The sequence below is a fragment of the Pygocentrus nattereri genome, chromosome 17 (assembly GCF_015220715.1).
Source record: "Pygocentrus nattereri isolate fPygNat1 chromosome 17, fPygNat1.pri, whole genome shotgun sequence".
In the NCBI taxonomy this organism is placed as follows: domain Eukaryota; kingdom Metazoa; phylum Chordata; class Actinopteri; order Characiformes; family Serrasalmidae; genus Pygocentrus; species Pygocentrus nattereri.
This window is the reverse complement of record NC_051227.1, coordinates 31260317-31279863: the sequence shown is the minus strand read 5'-3', so window position 1 is coordinate 31279863 and position 19547 is coordinate 31260317. Positions and strand designations below refer to the sequence as shown.

General features: G+C 41.4%; 1 protein-coding gene across 4 annotated transcripts; it reads right to left on the bottom strand.

Moving 5' to 3' along the window:
- Positions 1–435: 435 nt before the first annotated feature.
- Positions 436–19131, bottom strand: wdr81 (WD repeat domain 81). 4 transcript variants are annotated; one of them, XM_017694917.2, is made up of 13 exons: positions 18352–18568; positions 17869–17901; positions 17224–17732; positions 13332–16891; positions 13079–13186; positions 12776–12969; positions 11864–12045; positions 11550–11715; positions 11214–11379; positions 8741–9565; positions 7944–8089; positions 7564–7746; positions 436–2519 (listed from the first exon to the last, which is right to left on the bottom strand). In XM_017694917.2, exons 3-13 carry the CDS (start codon positions 17580–17582, stop codon positions 2193–2195), a joined length of 6216 nt encoding a protein of 2071 aa, XP_017550406.2. In that variant the 5' UTR covers positions 17583–17732; positions 17869–17901; positions 18352–18568; the 3' UTR covers positions 436–2192. The 4 variants fall into 4 exon arrangements, with proteins under 4 accessions (XP_017550406.2, XP_017550408.2, XP_017550407.2 ...); XM_017694919.2 differs by lacking the exons at positions 17869–17901; positions 18352–18568 and adding an exon at positions 19018–19131; XM_017694918.2 differs by lacking the exon at positions 17869–17901.
- Between the last annotated feature and the right edge of the window lie 416 nt (positions 19132–19547).

Here is a 19547-nt window from a genome sequence, read left to right as displayed (position 1 = left end):
GCAGTTAGTGGACGAGAATCAAAGTCATTTACGAGAAGCACTTCGGTCAGCTGACCGAAGCTGGGAGATGAAACCAAAGAGCTGCTGTGTCTATTTGAAGATGGACGTTATTTGAATGAATGCTGCTGGAAATGAATATGATCCATTATCCAGCACTGGCCTGCAGAAGCAGCCACAAAGGCCTGTAACCTTATGCTGAGAAGCATTAAATGGCAAACACTCGAACAGGACTTTGCCCTATTGGTCCAGTAACGGCTGGCAGAGTTCTACCTTGTGAACTTCCAAAGGAACAAGCACATAAACTGATTATCTCCCTCTTATTCACATGGGTATGCTAATGCTTCATTCGCATTGTAGCTAATCCCTTACTCTTCCCCATTTAATACAACAAATCTTGGTATAAACAAGTTTAAAATGTACAAATATTGCAACAACTAACATTTGTGATCAGTTCATTTTACTTCAAATCACTGAAAATGTCCACTTTTGACAATTTGAGCATACAGGGAGAAAAAAAAATGACAAAGTTTGAAAATAAAAAAAGAAATAAATTGCAAGAGAGCAATGACATTGACTGAGCTAAACAATTCAGTGCAGCTGCTATTCCAGACATATGTTTGTAGATTTAGAATGAACATGGTAATACATGGTAATGCGCACAAAGTGAATTAATACAATTAGGAGGAGAGGCAGAATTAGCTTATTTCTACTTGTCTAAATATCTCTGACCCTATGGGCTTCTTGAGTAGGCCAACTTGCAGTTGTATAAGCAAAATATATTGTGATCAAATAAATGTAGTTTCTGTCTACACAAATGATGGATCTGAAATTAGAAACTGTATTCTTTGTGTCAACTTCAAAGCACAATTATAGCCGATACGTTAATCAAAAGTAACTCCAGGAGAGTTTCTTTCATCTCTTCTATTATCTCATTACAACCCATGGGCGATTTTACTGGTCTTATACTTAGTAATATTTATTCAGTCTTGGTGAAGCTGTTACACTATCTATATGTATCAAATGGTGCAAACTTGGAGGGTTACATGTAAATCAAATTACTGTTTTACTAGAAAGTCCAGTGTGTATATAGATGGCATTCCAATAATTTATAACAATTTAAATGGGTTAGTTTGTAGGTTATATAAGGATATAATCACAAATATAAAAGTATTACTACAGGTATACATAAGAGGTTAAATTATTATAATTACAAGGATAGAATAGCTTTGGAAACAAGTTAACATAATGCTTCAATTCACTGTTTCAATAAAATGTAAATCCCATCAGGGTTGGGATAACTGACCTATTATTTAAACCCTGCTCATAGACAATCTATGAGTGGGCAATTTCACATAGCGCTCACATTTGGTAGCAACACCTTTAACCAACGTGCAGTGACAGATCAAGTCATCCTGGAACCAAACATACATAGCACTTCAGATCATTAAGGTCCACTTACATGATCACGAGTAGAGTTACTCATGACTTACAAAGTTTTGACAATGTACGATAAAAAAATAAGGGCTTATGGAAAACATATAATAATAAAATGAACATCCATGAATACTGCATAGTAATTGAGTGCATCTTGTATGGTGACATGATAGCATTGAGAAGCTCTGATCTGTGATCCTCACAGTGTTGTTCTTTTGTTGTGTTTTTTTTTTTTAGGTGATTTTGTACATCTATTTTCCAAAGTGTAAACACTTCACCAGAACCATGCTTGGCTCAACATTCCTGAGCAGTTCTTCTTATCCTCTCACCTAAAGAAACCAATCATTTGTCCAGGATAAGAATTTACATCCTTGATTTTTCTATACATAAACATCAGCTAGTGCAGTCATGAGTTCCATACATAAATTGTAAAAACTGTAAAAATTATAAACTGTTCTGTGAAGCTGATCATTTCATTCTAATTTCTGATTGAGTGAGAATTATTTGCAATATGTTGTTAAAGTTTACTAAAGATTGAGGCACTAAGTCCTCCATAAATTACTTGGAGTCACATCAGCTTCCCCCAAACAACTAGAAAGGACATATAAACCTTTTTTTTTTTTTTGCCTTGATCAGAGGCAAAATTTGTTTCATTTTGAGGAGGAGGAGGAAGAGGAGCCAGAAGTGGCACAGAGAACAAACATATCTGTAAGAGACACTCAGTATCAGAACTGTTTGTGCTGGTATTGATCATTTTCTTAAGCCAGTAGCCTGATGGCACCATTCTCAGAGCCCAGGAGAAGGAGCCTCTTGGTGGGCAACACAGCCAGGCTGGTGAGTGTTCCCCGGAAGTTCTCAGAGCTGAGCTTGGTGCTGCTCACTGGGCTGGCAGAAATGTCCAACATAGAGTATACCCCAATCTTGTTAGCTACAGTGCCTGCCACAATCTCAGCACCACAGAGGTCAAAGGCATGGATGGGGTCGGAAGGAGTTCTGTACTGGTGAAGAGGCTTGTGCTCCAGATCTTTCCACACCGTCAAAGTGTGATCAGTGGATGAGCTAATCAGCAAATTCCCTTCTGCTGCCTGTAAGACAGACAAACGCACACATAAACAGTTTAAGAAACAATGAAACATGCAAAAGTCAGAGAGCCTTTTGTTTTTCAAAGTTCAGTGTCTGAAATATACATTTAAATTATACTCAGTATAATATCAAATCTATCAGTATTTTATTTGTCCACTCTTTACTTTTGTGCACTCTACTGCCACTTTAACTCTCCCATCCTTCCAATCTTAAAAGCAAAGTATATATATGTGAAATCAAACTGTCCACTTAGGAAGCAACACTGATTGACAATCAATTTCACAGCTGTTGTGCAAATGAAATAGACAACAGGTGGAAATTATTGGCAATTAGCAAGACACACTCAATAAAGGAGTGGTTCTGCAGGTGGGGACCACAGACCACTTTCTCAGTACCTATGGTTTCTGACTGATGTTTTGGTCACTTTTGAATGTTGGTGGTGCTTTCACACTCGTGGTAGCATGAGACGGACTCTACAACCCACGCAAGTGGCTCAGGTAGTGCAGCTCAGCGTAGTGTCCAGAGGCTGGAGGCGCTACCAGGAGACAGGCCAGTACACCAGGAGACGTGGAGGAGGCCGTAGGAGGGCAACAACCCAGCAGCAGGACAGCTACCTCCGCCTTTGTGCAAGGAGGAACAGGAGGAGCACAGCTAGAGTCCTGCAAAATGACCTCCAGCAGGCCACAAATGTGCATGTGTCTGCACAAACGGTTAGAAACCGACTCCATGAGGATGGTATGAGGGCCCGACGTCCACAGATGGGGGTTGTGCTCACAGCCCAACACCGTGCAGGACGCTTGGCATTTGCCAGAGAACACCAGGATCGGCAAATTCGCCACTGGCGCCCTGTGCTCTTCACAGATGAAAGCAGGTTCACACTGAGCACATGTGACAGACGTTACAGAGTCTGGAGACGCCGTGGAGAGCGATCTGCTGCCTGCAACATCCTTCAGCCTGACCGGTTTGGCAGTGGGTCAGTAATGGTGTGGGGTGGCATTTCTTTGGGGGGCCGCACAGCCCTCCATGTGCTCGCCAGAGGTAGCCTGACTGCCATTAGGTACCGAGATGAGATCCTCAGACCCCTTGTGAGACCATATGCTGGTGCGGTTGGCCCTGGGTTCCTCCTAATGCAGGACAATGCTAGACCTCATGTGGCTAGAGTGTTTCAGCAGTTCCTGCAAGATGAAGGCATTGAAGCTATGGACTGGCCCGCCCGTTCCCCAGACCTGAATCCGACTGAGCACATCTGGGACATCATGTCTCACTCCATCCACCAACGCCCGTTGCATCCACCACCTCATCAGGAGCATGCCCAGGTGTTGTAGGGAGGTCATACAGACACATGGAGGCCACACACAATACTGAGCCTCATTTTGACTTGTTTTAAGGACATTACATCAAAGTTGGATCAGCCTGTCGTGTGTTTTTCCACTTTAATCCAGACTACAAACTCCAAATCCAGGCCTCCATTGGTTAATAAATTAGATTTTTGTATGACTTTGTTGTCAGCACATTCAACTTTGTACAGAACAAAGTATTCAATGAGAATATTTCATTCATTCAGATCTAGGATGTGTTATTTGAGTGTTCCCTTTATTTTTTTGAGCAGTGTATATTTAACAACACATGCAATTGGTTATTTGTTTTTGAAAGCATCACAAATGCCAATAAGCACAATCAAATCCTAATAAATAATGCAACACACTCTGGAAAAAATCTGATTGGGGAAAAAAAATGTTCAACAGCAGGATAATGACCCAAAGCATACTGCTGAGAGTTACTCATTAAACAAAGAAGCTGCTGGTGTGATCAGAACAATGGACTGGCCACCACAGAGCCTAGACTTCAACATCAATTAATACATCTGGGATTATCTGGACTGTGAGAAGCAGAAAATATGACCAACTTCAAAGACTGAACTTTGGAGCTGTTTACAAGAAGCCTGACTGAAAGCATGTCTTCCAAAAGAAACAGAGGCTATAATAAAGTCAAAGAGCGGACAAACCGTTTTTATGCTTTTTTTTCCTGAAAATGAAAATTAAACAACCTCTATTTCTTGGCCATTTTGAATGAAAATTAAATAAATGAAAGTACTGTACAAAGCTGTATATACTGTATCGGATTCCAGAACAACATGAAACATGTTAAGCTAGCATTAAATTACAACTTCAAAATAATAATGCAATATGGCTAGTGTACAATGATCAGAATGGTTCACAAAAGTGTTCCTAATGAGTAACCCATGTCCATATTTGCCCAAATGCGGGGCTGCAAAATCAAAGACAGAATCCTTGACCCCGATAATCAAGGTTAAATAAAGTTTGTTTTGCTGTAGCCTTGTTGGCTTGTTGACTGCTTCTGAACAAATCAACAGGGTACAGCACCCTGTAGAAAGCTCAGCACTAAGCCACGAATTCATGAACTGAACAGAGTAATGAAGGAGGGACTTATTTATTAACTTTCAGCTTTCTGAGGTCCTCCCACCAAAAAAAAAAAAAACAAAACATGAAAGAACTAACAATGAGTGACAAAGAATCATTCCCAACTTGAAATGGTTTGTTTACATTAGCTTTATCTGTACATCATGGTATAAATCCTTCTACTCAGCCGCTTCTGGAGCAGAATAGTTCCAGTTAGTAAACAAAGCATTTAAAGCAGTTTGATGTTGCATAATCTGTAGAACTTGTAAACAACTCAGATTGTCAAATGTCTCACTAGGGTTTCAAAAGACACAACTTCTGGTAAATACTGAGCAACATGCCTGTCCTTGACTTCCTCTTACTCACTTCTATTAAGACAACCAACTTCTGTTAAGACATTAAATCTACAGACCACTATTACTCATGGGAAGTCACAGAAGACAGATACAGGTGTATTTGACTCACCATGACTGTACATGGCATGATGTTCTGAACTGACTCGTGATCTGTGTTGACCTCATTAGGTAATGCGTAAATGCTCAGATCAGTGCTTTCCAACCCTGCCCCCTGTAGTTCCTCTGTTCTGCACATTTTAGTGCTTTCCTTGCTCCAGTACACACATTTCAACTCAGAAAGAGGTTGTTCAAGACCTGATTAGTTGGATCAGGTGTAGGGATGCACCAATACCATTTTTTCCTTTCTGATACTGATACCGGACCCTTAAGTATCAGTTGAACCTAAGCACCAATACTGGTACTAACTTTATGTAACCTATCAAGCTAATAAATCCTGACATTTGTAGCATAATTATTATTATATACTAATATAATAAGTATGTACAACAATATGATCAATAATATGGTAAACAATATGATTAGTAATATTCGTAAACATACTCAACAGAGCTAAATTGAAAATATTTGTATTGCACAGAATAGTTAAAAGCAGAACTGAACAGCAAAGACAAACTAAACTGGTAAACCTGTAGTAAGCAAATTCTCTGGCTCCACAAAACAGTGTTGATTCTGCACTTGTTTCACATCCGAATTTCTCAAGTCATTTGTCTCATATGTGCATCCCACACACTCGCACCTACGAGCATCAGACTCTGTTGGAGTTCAGTAAATATTAGTCATTCATGCTATCAACAGCAGCAAGTGATCCATGGAGTTCTTGGCTTGACTGAAGCAAAAAGCCACAATGCTGCAATACTGCTGTATGATGCAGCTGACAATGATGCCCTGCACCTAGCGGACTGCTTTGCTAAAGGCTAAAACAAGGCCAAAGTCTTAACTTAGGTTAAGAGAATAGTAGGTCCTTCCATATATTTCTCTAATGTTGGCTCCCTCAATAACAACGTGGATTAACATTAACTAAGACTGGAAGTGGCAACAAAGCAGGACATGATAGATAGATTAATGAAAGATGCCACACTCAGCCATTCATGTCAGGGGCTCAGATCAGCGTATTTTACACTGTATGCAAGTTGTGTTGTCTTGTGCATTCGTACTAGTGACCTGAATATCTTAGAAAGAATTCCAACTGGTGTATCACCTACTACTATTGCGTTCCCACAAAATACTGCTGCTCCAGATTTTGCCATGGGCATTTTTACTGCTGCTCATTAACCCACACTGCTGATGCGCATACACATCACTCAGTATACATGTACAATCAGAAACTGATTAGTAGCATTGGTAGCCCCATCATCAATAACAGCAGTATTGGCAAAGATGTGGATACAGTAACGGTGTCGGTGCAACATTAATTAAGTGTGTTGGGTGCAGGGAAAACACTAAAATGTGCAGAGCTGTGGGCTCCAGGGGCCTTTCTCACAAAGCATGATTTCTTGCTTAGCCAGCTAACTTTGAATGAAACAATGGAAATGTTTAGCTGAACAAAAACAATGTTTTATGACAGTTAAAATCCCCAAAAACACTTCTCCATATTTTACAGTGTAATAACACAGAGCTCATGAACCGGCAGCATGGCACACTACATTCCATATTCAAATCTCAAACCTAAAAAAATGGATGTGCTGATCATCTTGGGAAAAAAGAAAGGCCTTTAGCTTAAAGAAAAAATGAACTCGCAACATTGGTAAATATTTCCCAAACCATTATGTCCTAAGCGACAGTGTTGCTTTTTTCATTTATCTAAATGCTTTAATTACTACAAACTTGCATAGCAGGTTCTTTTCTCTTTTTTGAAAAATAAGCCAGTCAACTCTTCTACACGTATCCCGTGATTGGCTGCTCATCATAATAAACACCATACTTTCAAATGCACTTGCATAAGGATTAATCACAGCTTGAGTAAACCTGGTTTGATGGGGAAAGTTGACAAGCTGCTAAACTGTAAAAAGTGTTAACCGTAACTGTATTTTTTAGGCTGTTTTGTGAGGGTGAAACTTAGTCTACAATCCTAGCTAAGCTGAATGTTCTCCAGGTCCAGAGTGGGGAAACACTGGCTTAGATAAACATAGAACATATACAAACCTTTCACTGATATGCATCAGAAGGTGTACACTAAAAAACATTCCAGTTAGTGGTCCCTTATGTCAATACTCACATTTATTTGAGTCATGTCTTCACATTAACAAAGTACAAAGGATATTCATACTCACCTTCATTTGCAGTATATCACCCTCATGAGCAGGCCAGCCTCGCAGAATAAGTCCAGTCCGTGCATCCAGCAGGACTATGAAGCCAGAGGAGAAGCCGGCTGCCACTGTTCGTCCCCCAGGACTTACGGCCAGGCAGCGAATCAGGCCTGCACTCATGTTGTTATAGGCCAGACGGAATTCATGCTAGAAGCAGAAGAACAGTACAGTATAGCTCAATGATAACCATCAGTATTATAGACCAAAGCACTGCACAGTCTGCCCACTCTGCTGCATTATTAAATCAAACTCAATCAATAATCTCTGTTCAGCTACTCTGAGTAAGAGAATATTGACCTCAGCTTACTGAGACAGGGATGGTCAGTTAGTCATGATAAGTATACCTGTAAGCCTGGCTTGCGTGGGTCTATAAAACGAAGGACGGAGTCAGCGCTGGCAAATACTACACTGCAGTGAGGGGCTGGCATGGCGGTGACAGCAGTGATGGGATTTTTCCCATCCAGAGCTTCATAAGAACGAATCTGCTTGCCTTGATGCAAAGAGAAGAGGAAAGATAACGCAATGTTCTGTACTGCGCTTAAGTGATAATGTCAAATATACTGGTTAATCAAAATGTATTGTTTGTTGTTTCTAATGCTATTATGTACACTGCGATTGTTTAATAACGATGTACTTTTAGGTTTGTTCTTTTTCTAGATGTAGAAACAGTGCAAGATAACTGCTGGAACCTCAACAAGGTCCCTCAGTTAGTTCACTGAATTATAGGGGACATCCATCGATTTCTCTAAATGTCTGCCTTTGAAGATTGTTAAAATGTAAATGAAGTCAGCCAGAGTGGTTTAATGTGAAATGCCCCATTTCAGTGAAACTTATTGAGCCAGAATTATTCACGATAGAGGCGACAGGAACCAGATGTATGAATGTTTAACACCTCTGAAAGCTACCTCTCAGAAAATTATTACAACAAATGGCTATGGGGTTATATTATGTTAATGCCCAAGACAATGTTTTACAATAAATTATGTTTTGCCTTAAAATATATATTTAAAAAAAAACCTATCAATCAGAGTTGGTAAGTTCCTCTACAAATAACCATTTTACATCAAACCACTTTGAATGACTTTGTTTACATCTCAAGGGTCTAATTATGAAATAAATTTGAACACTCTGAGTCTCTCACCAGTAAACTGGTCCCAGAGGTGCACAGTGCCATCACAGCTCACCACATTCTGTAAGGCCTCTAGCTGTGCAACCGAAAACACAGATTTACGGTGGTCTGAGTATGTCAGCCGGGGCTCCACGTCTCGAGTTCCATCCCCATGATTATACAGTGGCCACAGTTTGACCGTTTTGTCTTTGCTCCCAGACAGAAAGTAGTCCTCGCCTGCTAGAGGTGCCAGACACTTAGCTGTGCCCGAGTGACCAATGAAGCTCTGCAGGCGGATCTGGTGGAAATGGAAATGTGAGTCCTGCTGGTTAAGGCCGATCTCATATTGCCAGTAAGCGAGCCAGTTCCCCTGCAGAGAGCGGCTAGTGCGTGGAAGCTCCTGCTTCAGTGCACTGTCCTCTGGGGTGTGGCCCAACACCCAAGAGGACGAAGAGAGAGAGAAAATGGGGCCTGCTGTTGTAGTGGTAGCTTGTGGAGTGTAGCTGAGATGAGGTCGTCCCCAAGTATCCAGAGATGACAGATTTGGGCTCCCCCCTGGCTCAGTGTCCCGTGCTACTTGGATCCGGTTTCCCACTAAGTGGCTGCCAAAGGTTCCAGACTCAGGCAGAGCATCTCCTGTGAGAGGAGTGGAGGTAGAAGAGGGGGCAGGGAAGGGACTCCGTCCTATCTGGTGGCTCAGGCTTGGAGAGAGGCCCATGGAAGAAGCAGAAAGCTCTGCTCTTTGACCACTAGCTAGGTCAGACTCTGGGCTTCCTGGACTTGCTCTAACATGGTAGGACTGAGCCAGACCCCAAACTAATTCATGGTTTGGAACCAGTCTCCGAATAGCTGTGTCACCTAAAAATGATACAAAAAACAAGAGACAAAGTTAATAAAATAAATCAATGAAGTAATTAAACAAGTAATTTTTTAAACAAGAGCTTGTAGTAGCGTTTCTGACTCTTTTAGCAAGGCGGCTCATTCTGACCTATTGGAAAAAAGCATATCCTCCCTCTCACACACACTGGATAAAAGACGCGCTGTATTTCATGAAACTAGAAAAAATGAACTACACCCTTAAAGGATCTATAGGTAATTACTACAAAGCATGGGGACCCTTCTTAACACATATAGATGATGTGGAGCTCTGGGATCATCAAGATTCCAATCAGTTAGATTCAAAAAGTGACTGCCTCCAATTTTGTCTTGGGCCATTGCCTCCTGCCTCCTTTTGTGTCTCTGTTTGTATGATTAAGATGCTATCAACCGCTGATTTGTGGTGTTCAAATATTTCACTTTTAATGCAACTCTGTTTTTTGCCTATTTAGTTTTTTTCATTATTATTTTTTGTTTTATTATTTGTTTCTTTGTCTGTGTAGGTGTGCAAGTGTATGTTTTTGATGCATATCTTAAACCAACAAATAAAACAATGATAAAAAAAAACAAGAGCTTGTAGACAGCCTTACCAACAAAGAGCATTTTCAACGTTTTTGCTATTCAAATTAGGGACAAAAAATAAATAAAGAAATAAAGAAAGAAATGGACCAAAATTAGCACAGAACTGTAGCCATACTTTTTAGCGTACTGTTCACAGCACTCTTCTGTGTAGAGTAATGGAGGCTAACTAGCAAGCCTAGTTTAAAACATGTGCTGGAGCTGACTGTACTGCCTTCTCTGTCCTTAAAGGGCAATTCTACTCATTTCTGAAAATTTCTGTGTAATTTCATCTTTGAGATGTTGAAGTCATTCAGAGGGAGTCTGACGTGAAATGACATATTCCCCCCCAAAAAAACAAAAAACAGATCAGGTCAGTTTTGCTTTACAATCGTCGATAATGTTGATGATGGTAAACTTGTAGCAAATCTGAAAAATAACCATTTCACCTAATTCTTCAGGTTACTTTCTGTGGCATTAGACACTTCAGATATCTGGTTCCTATTACCACTATTGTGAAGAACTCTGACTTTGTATGTTTTGATAAAACAGAACATTTCACATCAAATTATTCTGAATGGCTTTATTTACTGACTGAATTATGCAGATGTTTTAAAAAACTGGTGGAATACCCCTTTATCCAAGTTACCCTGGTAGTGCACTCGAGTTCAGGCACTTTGTGGTAGCAAAGTGACACATACACAAATATGACTAGAACTGTCACATTTTGAAGTCCTGTTTAAACATAAAATCACTTGTTTGCCTGTACATTTCGTCTGTCCTCCTGTGATGAAACACAATGAATGCCCAAACAGTGATTCCAGTATTCAAATACTGCCACCGCAGTTAGTCGAATACTCGAATACCCATTCACATATCGATATATTTAAACAAATAGTATTTAATACATCACACCAATCAATTGTGTTACTTCAAAACACTCAAGAACTTACTTACAATTACAAGATAATGCAGGATTTATTCCTTTTTATAAACATAACTATACATCCTTACTTGGATACCCGATTATGTAAACAAATGTAATTTAATAACTGTACCTATTTCTACATACCAATGAGACAGTAGAAAGGGATGTAGGATGCATATGCCATCTCAGGGTTAAAGACAGCCTGTAGTTCTTCCAGAACCCCAAGTTCACATGTGACCTCTGATCCTTCTGGAGTGCAGACATCAAGGTATGTGTACTCTCCAACCTCTCTTCGTGGAGCACTCTCCATCTACACAGAAGAAAGAAATCAATAATCATTAAACTAGCAACACAGTAAATTATTAAAACAAAGCTAACATAGAAGATATCAAAGAAGCACAGAACTAATTGAACCATATCGACTCAGTATACTAGACAGTCATCAGCTACATTGTTTTAAATGTGCCAACTTTCTAATACCTGGTTCTGCAAACTGTGCAGCAAGGAGAAAACCTGGAAGAACTGGCAGAGAGTGTCTGCCATGTGCTGCTGCACCATCTCCCTCCCTATGCGCAGACAGATCAGTGCCATGAGGCTCAGCGTCTTCAGACACAGCGCGGAACGTGTTTGCACTCCGCTGGGAAAGCTGTGCACAGAGAACAGCCAAATCAACAGAGATAATAAAATAATATTTTAAGCTTATTGCACAGAAAGGTTGTTGGCCTGTATTTGATACAAGTCACATGAAAACAAGAAAAGTTTTATAAGAACAGCTCTATTGTGTGAGACTTTACCCCATTTTGGGAGAGGTGAGCAGTTCAAGCAGGGGCAGTAGCACATCCTGATTTATCTTCATCAGCATGTCCATTAGAGTTGTGTCTGACAGGAATACTATAATCTTCTGAGTCAGCACTACTGCACCAAGAAGGCCTGCCTCCTTACGAGTGTTCAGGCGGCAGGAGGATGGGGGAGAGACCTGGAGAGGGGTTAAAAAAAATGTTCTTGTCAAAGGTTGCAAACTGAGATATTAAATTATGGTTGGCTAACTCCACAAGAAAATAGTGCCAGGGCTACAAATATGCTCAAGTAATAACACAAGGACAACACATATACATGTGTGATCATAGCAGCAACCATTATTGTCTACACAATCAAGAATCATGGTCATGCCTGTCTACAAAGGTAGAGACATTGGTTCTCTAACAGAATACCCATTCTCTAACAGAACCAATGTTGTTTTTGCATGGCACATGCTTACAAAACACACAGCAATCACAGAGAACAGGACATTTGCGAGCTAGCAGTCATACAGTCAACAATTAAAAGCCATATGAAGTATTTTAAAATCAGTTATAGTTCTGTTGATAGCAAAACAATCACACAGTAAGCCAAAGAATAACTAATCACTGCACTTAAGATGAATTTGGTCTACTAGATAGCTATTAGCTATATGTTTAATAAACTCTAACCTGCCTCTCTGTATTAGAGTGTAGGTCTACTGACAGAGTTGACAAAATTCAATTGAAAGGAAATATATTTAAAAATAAATTCTAGCCTCATTATCTCTGAATGTGTTCACCTGCATGTAAACCACTGAATTATGCTGAATTAAAAATCAGTAAACCCCCCCTTTAACATATTAGGCTGATAACTTTATCAGTATTTATCATATGATTTAAATAAATGGGTGCTGACAGAAATCTTACCAGGTAGCCAATGTAAGGCAAGTACTGATAGGTCAGAACAGGTTCTCCATATAAATGGGCTATGTAAATGAGACAATCAAGAACTGGCTTCGCTGTCTTGTCACCAACAACTGGTTTCTTCTCATACACGCTTCCTACGCTGTCAAGACTACTCTCCTCATTTGCAGATGGCACAAACTGATGTTTGTCAGGGCCTTCAGGAAAAAAAAAAAAATTAATTCACTTATGGAAAAAAATGTTATATACATATGCAATCTGCATAAAAGGACCAGAAATGGTGACTGAAATAAAGTCAGGTTTTACCTATATAGCAAGAAGTAAGCAGCCGTAGCAGATTTCGAGCCACATATCGAGAGGTTACTGTGGGCCCCAATTTAGCAACCAGCCACCTTACAGTCTTACAAACAGTATCTGATTGAGAGAAGTGCAAAAAATTACCTGCATCATGCTAACCTTGTATGTCCAGTAACAATATTTCTGAATGATCTTTGTTTAATTTTGCACTTTTATCAAATACTTTTATCAAGTATTTTTCCCAAATACTTTTTCCACTTACCCAACAATATCTTGTGTTCTTTTTCCTCTGAATCCTCTAAGGGGTCATGCTCCTCTTCCTCCTCCACTATGCTTTTCTCTGCTTCTGCTTGTATCATCCCATTCATGAAATCACCCTCTTGAGTACCCACTGTAACTTCAGAATCCTCTGTGCAGCCAGACAGTGTCAGTTCAAGACTGGGAACCTTCTGTACTGTGCCCTCTTTGTCCTCCACTGTCTCATCGTCATCCTCCAGTTCTCCGCCATCTTCTCCATCACTGGGCTGCTTCAGGTCCTGACTGCTGTCAGCAGACTTTAAACTTACATGATCCTTGGTCGAGTCTCCATCTCCAATAGACACCTCACTTGCACTGCTCTTGTCACTTAGTTTCCCCACACTGAGAGATTCTTGGTCTTGGTCCTTGTTTGTGGAGTTCTGGCTTTGCTGTTTTGTAGAAACTCCAGCTGCTGGTACAGACGAGCCATTATTGACATAAAAGCCATTCTGGAAGTCCTCACCCTCAGCAAGGAATACCTGGTCATTAAGACTGATCCCTGAAGAGTAGTCTACAAGACCTGGTTCTCCAACACCACCCACTCCTCCACCACCTCCACCGCCTCCTCCCACTTTGCCAGCTGAAGCAGCTGATGATGGCCTGCCATCTTCACACTCATAGTCTTCCTCTTCTTCTCCCAAGCCACCCACAGCACCCCTTAAGACTTTTAGTCTATCCCATTCATTCCCACCACCTGTGGTGCAGCTTTCAAATCCAGTGATAACTTGCAGGACATGAGGTAGGAGGTTGGAGAGGAAAGCCTGTAAGCCAATGCGCACAATAAGCTGTAGCACAAAACAGTCGTTGTAGAGGTAGAAACGACCACGAAGGCAGCAGGGGTTCTCATAAACACTTATCAGTGGCTTTATTAAGTACTTTGAGGCATTGCGAGGCCCAAGGACCCTGGAGACTGGTTCAAATAAGTACCAGGCAGCATACACAGCTGTAGATTCCTCAGTCATTAAAGCAAGCACAAAAGGTAAGAGGATCTCCAGTCCCTCTGCAGTGATATCACCTTGTAGAAGAGTCTGCAGCTGCTGCCATAAGTTGAACACAATGTCCCGGCCCTGAATGCTGTTGATGGATTCCATCTTGGAATGGTAAGAAAAAATGAATTGATGCAGTGCTGGGAAATATTTTGGAAAAGGTAATGGAGAGAGCACTGGACTAAGCAGCTGCCAAGGGTTCGGAGGTGGAAGACCCTCATATATTGGGTCATACTTGAAAAGAAATGGGGGGCCTGTAGAGTGCAAGTTCAATAAAGTCTCAGACAAGTGCTGGCGAATTTGCAGAAGGCTCTCAAGTGCATGATGAAGTGGGAGTGGAACATCTCGAAGACTTGCAGAGCAAAGCTTCATTACTGCCTGGTAACGTCCAGCCAGCAGTGTGCCTGGCTTTACACTGCGCAGTTTTGAAGTACAAAATATTTCTGCAATGAAGACACCTAAGGCTTGCATGTCTCTGTGAAAGAGGTCTGTAAAAGACAGGGGAGCTTTTGATACAGTGCTTGATTCTATTCTGTCCACATTGAATGCATTCTGGACTTGTGAATGCAACCCTTTAACCAGGAAGATACTGAGCTTCTCTAACTCTTCTAAAGGCTGTAAAGGTTTGAATCCTTCAGGCAAAGTTATTTTGAAATCATCTGCATTAGTAGCAGTCAGTCCTTCCTGTTTCTTCACTGTAGCATTTCCTCTCTGAAGAATGGTACTTCTGATGGTAGATCCCACAGTATTTGTGGCATTGCTTGATGTTTCCCCTGGAAAGGAACTATGAGAGGGCGACACTGCCAAAGCTGTGTGCTCTCCAGTCATCTTTCCTCCAGCAGAACTCCCTGCAGGCACTGGTATAGTGGAGGTGCCAGGGACGGAAGCACTTAAAGAATCAAGTGCCTCTGTTCCTTGTTCAAGATCTTCATCCCTATCAACCATCGTCCAACCACTAGATTCACATCCTGTTGCCTCTGGGACCATTCCATCTACACCATCCATTGTGGCCTCGAGGGGTGGGATTTGCCAAGCTGACGCACTGACAGGGCCGAAATGGGGAGGTTCTGCTGGTGAATACTGGTAAGGTGCAAGACGGGGTGGGTGAGGCTGGTCAAACAACTGAACAACTCCATAGCTAGTCAGATGGGTGTGGTTGTCCACTAAATGTAAGCATACATTCTTAGCTTTTACAGCTTCTTTGCCTGACAGCTTGTAGCCAAATGTCAGGTCAATCCAATGGTGTAGCTGCTGAGATACTTCACGGCTCTCCAAGAGGCGCCTGTGCACTGCAATAAATTCCTCATAGGAATTGCACCATGGGGGTACATCGAGGTCTGGCATATCTGGATGAATAGAACGGAATATGGAAGGATCTGTGTAGAATTCCGGTATGCATTCATCTGGAGTCCAACTCTGAATACGTTCCATGCTAGCTGGGTATTCATTGGGCTCCCACTGAGAACGAACATGGCTACAAAGTACAGATTTGGGCGTTCGCCTAGCTTTGTAGACGTAGTAGGTGATATCTGATAGAACATCTGAGATATGATGGGGTACATGGAGATGGTCTGACTGCCCTGAACCACTAGGACCTACTGATGCAAAATCAGCATGAAAAACACTTCCACCACCACCGTTAGCTACTGCCGCTGCAAGGGCCTCTTTGGTCATTTCATAGGTGAAATCCAGTTGTTTGTCACCTTTATTTAGACGAAATTTTGACCTCCTGAGATCACGAAATCTTCCATATGGCACAGTGAAGTCTACCACCCAGGGTAAAACTGGGTGATAGTTGGGGTCACCTTCCCGCCTTCCAGCTAGCCGGTTCAGTTCCATCAAATAGGAGAAGTTGCTGACTCTACCATGAACCCAGTCTAAAACCAAAGACTTAAGCTCATCCAGGCAGTCTTGGCAGTGCTGTTCATTGATGTCACTTCTTACACTCACAGTGCCTATTCCTTTTATATTTCTTGGCACCCGTGTTCCTGCTGCATACTCAAGCGTATCCCTGTCCTCTCCCAATTCTTCATAATGTGCTAGAGAGATCTTGAGGCGACTGCACAGTTGCTCATCGATGGCTATGTCCTGCAAGGAGAGCTCTCCGCACGACAGTCCTGATGCATGACATTCACGCATCGCTATGAGAACTTGGTACAAAATAAACAGCACTTTAGCATTGCTGTTGGCAAGCTTGGCTGGGCTGTAGGTCACAATGTCATGAAGGGAGTATTGTGTATATGGAAAAATGATGTACAACACCTCTGCAGACTCAAGCAAGCATTCAGCTTGGAGCACATTTGGACACAAAGTGTCAGTATTTTGCTTGGGAACTGCAGAGTTGGATGATGAAGGATACTCCTTCTCTTTCTCTCTAGCTGGAGAGAGGGATGGTGACACTCGGTCAGTGGAGAGAAAAGAACAGCCAAACAGTTTCTGCAAAGCTTGGTGAACTGCATCAACAGCCAGCACTTGTGTTTGCTCTGTATATCCTGCATATGGTTGCACATAGTTCATGTATGCCTCCCGCCACAGATTTCTATAAACAGATATAGTGAAGTTCAGCACAAACAATTTTTACTGTCATATCTGCAGATGTTCAAAAATATAAGCCACATCAGTTATAGAAAAATTACACAAGGCAACATTACACATTTACATTATAACCATTAAATGTTCTGTTTATGTAAATTAATTCTGAGGCTGCGCTGATGTGGATTTCTCTTATCTTTTAACACTACAAGAACAAAGTTTAGGCCAAATCTGGGCTCCATTTGACATAATGGTCATTCAATGACCATAAGACAAAAACACATGCTGTGCAAGCAGGACAGAACAGAACAGCGCAATATTTATTTTAGCCAACAATACCTGATGTTGCACTGTGATACTTCTTGCATCTGTCGCATGAAAGACTCTTGGGAAAGCCCCTCCCACTGGTAGCCTGGCTCCTTAGCAAGTTTGTATCCCAACCTGCTTTTTCTTAGGCCTTGTACGCAAACACGAGTCCAGCCAGGCGGGAGCTTCACTTGCGAGCGCTGGAGAAGAGTGCGGATATCTCCATCACCCACACACTCATAACGAGCACAGCGAGTGACTCGTCTTTCTCTCAGTCCCATCACCCAGCGGGTCGGAACAAGGGCCACCAATTCATGGGGTCGGGGCCCAGGTCCAATCTGCCGCTGGTCAACTCCCAGGTCCCTCTCAAAAGCTGAAGCCAGCCACTCCATGACAGCCTAAGTTTTAACCAGAGAAAAATGCAATCTTGCTGTCTATCTTTTACTCTGCTCCTCTAGAAGAGGAACATTCAGACCCTCCTCCTATTCCCCATGTGAAGCTTAGAAATAGATGGACCAGTTGCTTCAGTGAATGATTAATTTCTGCAGAGTGAAAACACAAAAGGTACATATAACAAGAGATATATGACTATCAAGCATTACTTAACAGTGTACATCACAAAAATATTAAAAATACCTAGTAATAAACCTTAATCTTAAATAAAGCTTATTCTCTTACTGCTTAAACGCCAGACTGGGGAATGACTACAGGCTTCATCAGGACGAAGATAGAAGGAAAAAAAACGTAATGCATTAGTTACATTACGAACTCAAGGAAGTTACGAATCCAACTATGAGACCAACATTACAGGAATAACTTAGACAGCGTACTAACACATAACTTTGGATTTAAGTGTTTAACAGGAAAGTGATCTAATCTGATGTGCTCGGTTTCAGCTAAAACGACAGCACAGCTCCTAGCTAGTCTCCTAGTCTCAAATTGTTTACTTGTTTAACTAAATGATAAACTAATTAACAGCAACATTTGGCATGTTAGCATTTTCCGACACAATGACTCGTTAAAACAAACCGCCCCAAACGTACAACTAGTCGTTAAATAAAGTAAGCGACCTCACCTGCAACACAACTAGACACTGAAAACAGCCTGTTATTTACTTGAGCTACCTGGCTAGCTAACTGAGCTAGCCAGCAGCCCCCTTACCTCTGCACTGTAGTCAGCTGCTCAGAAACTGTAATGTGTGACAGTTGCTGTCATGATATCAGGTCCCATGTTTTTTTTGGCGTGCAAATGTATCTTAAACATTCCAGAGAGGCCTGTTTTGAGACCCAGCGAAACTCTTTGACAGACGACTTTAGTTCCTGGCCAGTCGACAATATTTTGTTCCTTCTGTAATGATAGAAGCCATGATGTTGATGTCGGAGAAACACGTGACTCTCTGCGCCAGCAGCGCGGCTCTATTCGATCTTAAGCTCATGTGGGTTTACTGCCCTGAGTGGCTACAACAGCTTACCCAACGCGATGATCTGTAGATTTATGCATTAGTAACCGGCGCAAGCTCCCCAAATCCACTCATGTGACTGTCTGTCTACTGGTGTTGAACATTTTCCGTTGCTATTTTCACGAAGCTTCAACCACAAATTCGGAGAAGTAGTGGACAAGTTTAAGCCAGAGACATTGACCAATATCCTGATTTGAAAACCACTTATTAGACAGATTTATGTGCACTTTTTAACGCAGGTTTTGGTATATAAACTCACTCTACATTTAAAATGACACACCTTCAAATTATATTACAGTATACTGAACATGTCTTAAATATCTTTGTACATATATATTTTTAACGTTCCTTTCAAAGGATATGCTTACTCGCTCTGTGCTTTACACTCCCTCTACGACCACAAGCAACATGTTCATCAGCACATCATTCGGTTCAAATGTTTCCATCGACGATTAAACACAACCACCCATATACTGCCTATTTCTGTCTTGCAGTACCGCAAACTGCACAGATGCTTGTGTGACGGCTGCCCATTGCAGCCATCGCTGCAAATGAAAGGGAACTTATGGCAGAGCGATGGCATTGCTATTCCGCAAAGGGGCGCTGTAAGGTAACCCAAATTAAAAACTCAACCTACTGGCCCGAGACATTAGTAAACCTGTTACTACAAGTAAATTGGTAGCTCTTAGCGTGTGAAAAGTAAAGCAATAATTCGACATAACGTACATTTTATTTTTAAAGGTTTAAGTACACGACATGCCCATTTACAGGTAAATAGTTGTTTGGAAAGTGTTCACGTGCTTTCATCTATGACCATTCTCTCTCTCTCTCTCTCTCTCTCTCTCTCTCTCTCTCTCTCTCTCTCTCTCTCTCTCTCTCTCTCTCTCTCTCTCTGCCT